Source organism: Galendromus occidentalis, unplaced genomic scaffold, assembly GCF_000255335.2.
Source record: "Galendromus occidentalis unplaced genomic scaffold, Mocc_1.1 scf7180000077284, whole genome shotgun sequence".
NCBI classification, from domain to species: domain Eukaryota; kingdom Metazoa; phylum Arthropoda; class Arachnida; order Mesostigmata; family Phytoseiidae; genus Galendromus; species Galendromus occidentalis.
The window spans coordinates 775,886-782,840 of record NW_003805272.1 but is presented as its reverse complement, the minus strand read 5'-3'; the positions used below and the strand labels follow the sequence as shown (position 1 = coordinate 782,840).

At 50.9% G+C, this 6,955-nt stretch overlaps 2 protein-coding genes across 2 annotated transcripts; one reads left to right on the top strand and one right to left on the bottom strand.

Annotated features, from left to right (window-relative positions):
- The first annotated feature begins 1,215 nt into the window (after positions 1-1,215).
- Positions 1,216-3,380, top strand: LOC100909210 (egl nine homolog 1). Its single transcript, XM_018639058.2, has 7 exons — positions 1,216-1,325; positions 1,650-1,740; positions 1,817-1,996; positions 2,106-2,225; positions 2,383-2,618; positions 2,720-2,921; positions 3,064-3,380. The coding sequence occupies exons 1-7, from the start codon at positions 1,216-1,218 to the stop codon at positions 3,214-3,216; spliced, it is 1,092 nt and encodes a 363-aa protein (XP_018494574.2). The 3' UTR covers positions 3,217-3,380.
- Positions 3,381-4,066: 686 nt separating this feature from the next.
- On the bottom strand, positions 4,067-5,269 carry ATPsynF (ATP synthase, subunit F). The gene is made up of 2 exons (XM_003742090.1): positions 5,064-5,269; positions 4,067-4,417 (listed from the first exon to the last, which is right to left on the bottom strand). The coding sequence occupies exons 1-2, from the start codon at positions 5,140-5,142 to the stop codon at positions 4,173-4,175; spliced, it is 324 nt and encodes a 107-aa protein (XP_003742138.1). The 5' UTR covers positions 5,143-5,269; the 3' UTR covers positions 4,067-4,172.
- Positions 5,270-6,955: the final 1,686 nt, after the last annotated feature.

Here is a 6,955-nt window from a genome sequence, read left to right as displayed (position 1 = left end):
GCCTGGTACGTGCCATGATCGTTTTCTGTTGATAGCTGTCCGGTAGATAAGCTGGGCTCCGACAGGAGAGTCCCCGCGCTCAGGAGGTGAGTCCTTTGTGATCAATACTCGGGATTAGGCGGTCAGAGCTGCCGTACAGTTTCGCGCCCGATTCTGCATCTGGTGGACTCGAGAGATTACGTGTCTGAGTATGTATTTCTTTGCGGTCGTAGGAATCAACGTACCGTTTTTGAAGGATCCTGGCGTACAAGAGGGTTGTGGTAATGACGCTCTGGTCGCCCATACAGTTATCGCTCCGTATGCCATTGGCTGATGCCCTCCAATAAGGATCGATCGAATTCCTAGAATTCTTGAATTCCATTCCCCCCGATAAGCGGAGGAGGTTTCCCCAGAAATTGAGCAAGATTGAGGCGGCCACGGGGATGATCTTCTTGACTCGTCTTCTTGACAAGGAACGCAGTGGTCTGACCCCATCGGACCAGGCCGCTGTGCTCATTCTTAGACTCATGTCAGCCTGACGAATCCTTCAACATCAGCGCGCGGTGTCCGACGGAGCTTCGGAGATGATAATAAGAATAATAATAATAATAATAAGAGAGCCCGAGCCCCCTCGATACGACTAGAAGGGAGGGCGTTTCCTCCGTTAACGCTCAGCATTCCTTATATCGTGCTGCGGAGTATCCATCGGGAGGTTGCGCCATTATCTCCTCGAGATAGCGGAAGAAACACACATTTGTCGAATAAATTATCAGGCCCTGAGAAACTGTGACTGAGCTCTTTGTTCCGATGATGCATGCCCTCGCCCTCGAACATTTTACAAATCGGTAGAAAAAACCTTTTCACTGGACGCTGTTCTTCGTCAATGAATGAATCGTCTTTTCCGATGAGCTATTTCCTCCGCGAGCATAGCCGTCTTTTTTTGGAATAACTTGCCGCGGTACAAAGATCGACACTGACACTTGATAATATCAGAAACGTCATAGGGAATGGTCATCCGCTGCGGTGTAGAAACTGCGTAAGCCGATTGCAGCAGAATTTGCCTTGGTGATAATTTGTGAGATGCTCGACCGTGATCGATTCCGAACATGGCGAGCCCTTGGCATCTGCACCGCGGCGGGCGCTATCTGAGTTCCTGACTGGATCCACCAAGAGCGAGCTCTCTCTTCGTTAGCTGTGTAATATTTTTGAAGTTTGTATCAGTTTCCCTATGGTAGAATGAAGACGTCGGACGCACTTTACATCCACCACGGATTCGCATCATCTCGGCATGACGAATTTTCTAGCGGAGCTATCCGCTGTACTGGGAATCTCCCCGTCGAGAAGAGGTATGAATAGCTACTCTGGAACGGAGTTTGAGATAGACACGGAAGGCTGGAGATGCTGAGCGTATATCACGCTTGGATTTGGACTCTGCTGTTGTCTCCTTGCGTCTGACTCAAGGGATTGAATGCATATATGTATAGGTATATGCAAGCGAGCGTAGATAATAATAATAATCTTTCATATTATACGCCTGGATGAGAGAGGCGAATAAGCTGACTGAGGGTGGTGCTCGAAACTCCGTCGCGAGGGAACCACTTCGGATCCGGGGTTCGGAGTTGCGATAGAAAGATCCTGCCTGATGGTTTGACATTCAACGTAATTCGCAGGTATTGCAGCAAAGAGCATCAAGTGAAGCATTGGCCCGCTCATAAACATGTTTGCAAGGCATCCCGCCAGCAACCGATCACTGACTTCAAGGTAGGTCTAATCCTGGCCGAACGACGCGTCCGACCCCAACGGGAATCCCAGAAATGATCTGAGAAAACCGTTTCAGCCTCTGAATAATGAAACTCGGGGGAATGAGCGGAACGGGAGCGATCCGATGAGTGAAGATGAGTTGCGTTCGATTGTGAATGACTTATGCAACAATCACACCCAATGGATCGACAGCCTCAGCAAACAACTCACGATTCCCCCGCCCGACGATAGCTGGCTGGAGCAGATGAAAGTACAGGTGCCGTACATGAATATACTTTGCTACGGGCTACCCGAGAATCGTCAAGCGTTATTTACAAGCATACATATATTAAGACCATACACGACCATGCTTTGTGTGCTTCCAGGTTGTGTACGATATGAACAGTTTCGGAGTTTGTGTGGTGGATAATTTCTTGGGGTCCGATCGGTCGAATGAAATCTACGCCGAAGTTGTTCGGCTGTATCGTCAGAGGAGCTTGTTCCAAGTAAGTGGAAGACTTTTCGGAGGTGTCCGATCATGCGTCGTCTTTTCCCCCGGCGGTCGGCGAGTGCTCGCCGAGTGTAGGAGAAAGAGGGTCCTTCCCGATGAGGATACGAATGGAGCGACAGCGTCTCGTGGCTAAAAACTCTTAATTTTCGAAGCGGGGACAAGTTGTCAACGAAGCCGGCAGCGGGGGCGTGATGGTTCGCGGTGACCACATCGCTTGGCTGGAAGGCACCGAACCTTACTGCAACAACATTCGCTTCCTGATTAGGTCATTGGACTCGATCGTGGCCCGGTGCGTCGCTCACACGAACTCCGCTGGAGAAATGGGGCTGTACCGAATAACACAACGCACAAAAGCAATGCTGGCTTGTTATCCCGGAGGAGGGAGCAGGTAATCCCATAGGCAGGATTGCAAGCATGGACTCTCGGGGTTCCGTGTACATCCTCGATCTTCATGGGTTCTGCGCGGATGCTCGACAAGTAGCTTTCCAGGTACGTGAAACACGTCGACAATCCAAACTTCGACGGTCGGAAAATCACGTGCATCTATTACGTCAACAAGGATTGGAACGGGGAGCGGGACGGAGGGCTGCTCCGCATTTTCCCCGAAAATCACAGGAACCATGTCGCCAGCGTGGAACCAATTCTCGACCGGCTCGTTATGTTCTGGTCTGATCGACGCAATCCTCACGAGGTAACTCCACATGCCAATCCTCATTACCGGAAACTAATTCATCGAGTCATAAGCCATAGAGCACAGAACCGACTTGGATCATGCGGTGCCCCGCGGCTGGGAGGAGCTGATCGTCCCTGACTGGTTTCTGCTCGCCTTCCAGGTGCTTCCCGCGCAAAAGATGCGATTTGCAATCACTGTTTGGTATCTCGATGATAACGAGATTGCCATGCAAACATGCTTGCCTGGCGGCTCCACAGTCGCTCAGAGCTCCAAGAATCAGATGATGGCGCCTTTCCAATACGGCAATACTTAGGAAGAATGTGGATCTATTGGATAGCCATAGTCATAATCGATGGGCTAAATTCAGTCTGACCGTTCTCGGTCCAATGTGAGCCTCGACGACTTAGAGTCACCACAAATGACCGAACTTTATCGCTCAAAAAGGGAAGCGCAAAGGGAACACCTCGATGAATGATGATAATACTCTGAAAGCGGAGCCGTGCCGTCAAATACGTACTCCGACTGTAGGAACCGATCCGTCATGAGTCGATATCGAAGGTGTGGGACAGGAGAGACCGACAAATTCGGCGGAGGTCTTCGTGTTCAAAATAAGCACGCACATTTTTGCCTGCGGCAATGGGGCCGAAGCAGGAGAGTTGTGAATTTCGGCCGCCACACTCCGTTACAACATTTGGACCCTCTATACCGTCGGACGACCGGATGAAATGATTCGTTTCTCGCTCCGGATTTCGATACTCGTTGAGTAGCTCATTGAACTCGGCTTTGTAAGGTGAACTCAGTTATTCGTCCTTCACGAAAACTCAAGTTCTTGAGTATATCGCCACATCGGGAGCCTACTGATGCGAAAAGGGACCTTCAGCCATGGGACAGTCGTATCATTTTTCAGAACTCCTCGGACTTTATCCTGAGGTAGTCGTTTCGTGGAGCTGGACGCATATTTCCAAGCGGCTGAAGTCCTCCGAATCGACCTCGCTCAGGCCTGTTGTATATTCCGCACATTTCACTCGAGCTGTTCCTATTCCGAATAAAGCGATTAGATCCCGAAAAGATTCTTCCCAAGCTTCCGAACAGCGAACCAGGAGTCGTTCTGTCCGCTGACTTTCCAATGAATCCTCTTCCGAAACCATTGAGAACATTGAGTCTACGACTAAAACATCTCCGAGCTTTTTATATCTCTCTTCGACGGGGCATGAATAGTGCCCTACACAAGATTTTGCAGCTCTGTCATCGGTCAGCTTGTTCGAATTCTTAGTGATATTTGTATCGCGTGTGCTCAGCCAATCTATGATGGTTGATGTAGTAGAAGAGGAGCATAGACCCAACGATGAATTGATAGTAAGGAGCCGGAGTCGCCCGCCTGGGTAGCAGATACTTGATTTGCCACCTCCAATAAGCACGGGAAATCATCGATGCCGCCGCTTGCGGACTCTTATTACGCCGTCCTATCCATGCGGGTATTTCAGAAAGTTTGAGGTCACTGAACTTGGTGTCCGCTGAAAAGAAACAGTCAAGACTTCGTAGACAATCCTCCCGGAAACGAGCTCGCGTGCATAAAACTTCAACTATCAGGCTCCCCGGCTCAGGGTGGTGCTCGTTCGCAGGACGACCCCTTCATGCAGTCAGAGCCCGCGATGTTCGATCGGGCTTCACGAAGAGTGATCCCCCGATTATCCTGCGGCAACATTGTTCCAACTCGATGAGTCTCGCTGCAGTGTCTCGGAGCGAATTCGAGAGTTTCCCAAAACGAGTTTCCCGACGTTCATTCCATTGCCCCTATGTGACCTTTTCATGAAAGCTGTATCCGATGACGCGAGGGACAATCTTCAAATTCAACCAGCAAGTGGCTAAGGGAGGTGAATATCAAATCGAGCTCCGGCTGCCATGTCGACCGAGCCGTGTGTCGTTCCCGAGAGCTGAGGACTCCGTCAACGCTTCCAGAAATCGCAATTATCCTAAAACCGTAATCTCCGAAGCGTCCCGGAGTCTTGCAAGGGAAAACCCCTTCCCCGAATGAGTCTCTCGGAAGGGGTTCCAGCTCGGAAAATCTTTCCACAGAAGACCGTCGAGCTCGATGCCGAGCTCCAAATATCGACCTTGTGGTTGCGAGTGAGTAAGTCATGAAGCTCCTCTGATACTTACGCTTCCCGTAATAACGACTCGGATCGTATGGTCCGTGAACATTACGATTATACTCCAGGGGGTAATCGCCGAAACCCATAGCGTCGAAGGGCGTCTGAAGCTTCCGGACAGATACTGGAAATTTCGGTCGAAACTACACACACCGAAGGTGACCGCAAGATGGCTCAACGTCGACACAGCCGAAATTTTGCGCCTGCCCAGGATACACACTGTCCGCTTGTTTATCAACACAAAAGCGCTTCTCTTCTCTCTCACTCTCACCCCTCGACGGAGAGATGTAGCAGCCGACAGACGCCGACGCGCTCGAAAAACTTGTATCCTTTAAGTTTCGGTTTAGATAGGTTCACGTTTATTCATTTCCCCGGAGTCTCGCGAGCCGTGATGGGATCGGGTGGGAGAATTGGGAACATGTTCGGAAAGTATTTTATTGGCACCATATAATTATCCCGACGGAGGCGATCAAGCTGATGATCTGTGCTGGAAGCTCGACCTCGGGACGCGGCTTTCGTCTGTTTCAACTGACAGATTTCTTGATGCCGAATTCATCGACCATTCAATACGCAGTCTACGCTGTGGGTATCTCCCGAGCTCCCTGCAAATCTATGGACCTATGCGCGAAGTATGTTTGAAGGTTCTAGCGCGCAGGGTCCTTCAGAACATCTGAGACTACTCTGGCAGGAAAATGACTCCGGTGAAACCCCATATCATCATCAGAGCAATAGCCCCGCTTAATCTCCCACTGTGAGCTCGAAAATCTATGCGTTCGTGTGGAGTCTTGCGAGACTGCTGAATATCTGAAGGGATGATGGCAATTCGCGGGGAAGTCTAGAAAAACTTACAGCGCGGTATACAGACAAGACCTTCAGGTTCTCATTCTCAGGGAGAACTCGACTTACTCAGAGCTTTCGAAGTCGACGACCGTGAACAAGATTGGAGACTTAACCGATCGTAGACACATGCCGATCAAGGACTGCTCCGCTTTGCCCCGAGATCGACGCCACGAGTAATGCGCCCCGATCGTTCTCGAGAATGGAACCGGCAGGTCTGAAGGAAGTCTCCCAATCACACCGACCAGGCGGGCGCTATATAACGATCGCATCCAGGTTCCAGAGAGACCGATGTCGATAAAGAGTGTCTCACGGGAGCGATAGTCCGGATTGCGATTGCGTTCGCGGCGTGCTCTTCCTGATGGTGTCTACGGCCGGGGCTTCAAGCCTTTGCGAGCCCCGGCCACCCAGCGTCAAGAGATCGAGGAGTCGAATGAAGATGAAGCATGGGAATGAGCCCCTCTTCAATTCTGGAGAGCGACCCGTCCCCTAGAAAACAGACCCAACGGTTTTTGTGGCGGAGTAAGGATGACATGACGAAATACCCAAAAGAGTGCACGTTTCGCATCGGCACTCGGTGTTCGCTAAGAGAATTCCTCCCCGGTTCGGTTTCCTTGGAGGTCTTGTCAGCTGAAAATATGTTGACTTCGACGCAGTTGTCACCCGTCCGTGGAGCTCTCTGGAAATGTCGCTCCAGAAGCCCACCCGAACCGATCGCGTTTCCGAGTCGAGATGAAACTCCCTATTTTCTCTGCTCGAGGAGCAGGTTCGACGGATGCCCGACTATGAGAGAAAGCCCCCTAATTTCTTGCCGCTTGATCCCGGACGAAACTTGATTCTGAAGGGCTATCCTGCAGAATCAGGCAAGTGAAATTGTGATACAACCGAAAACCTCGTTGAGGACACCCGAGGCCATTCTATTATACAAGGGATTGGTTCTTTGGTCGGCGCCGGCCGGCGCCTCCGAGTGCGCGCCAGCCGTTCAAAGAATATCCTCTCCCGGTTAGAGCCGATGCGGTCAGATCTGCCGCTCTATAGGCCGCGTGCGACCGAGGCATCGTGTTT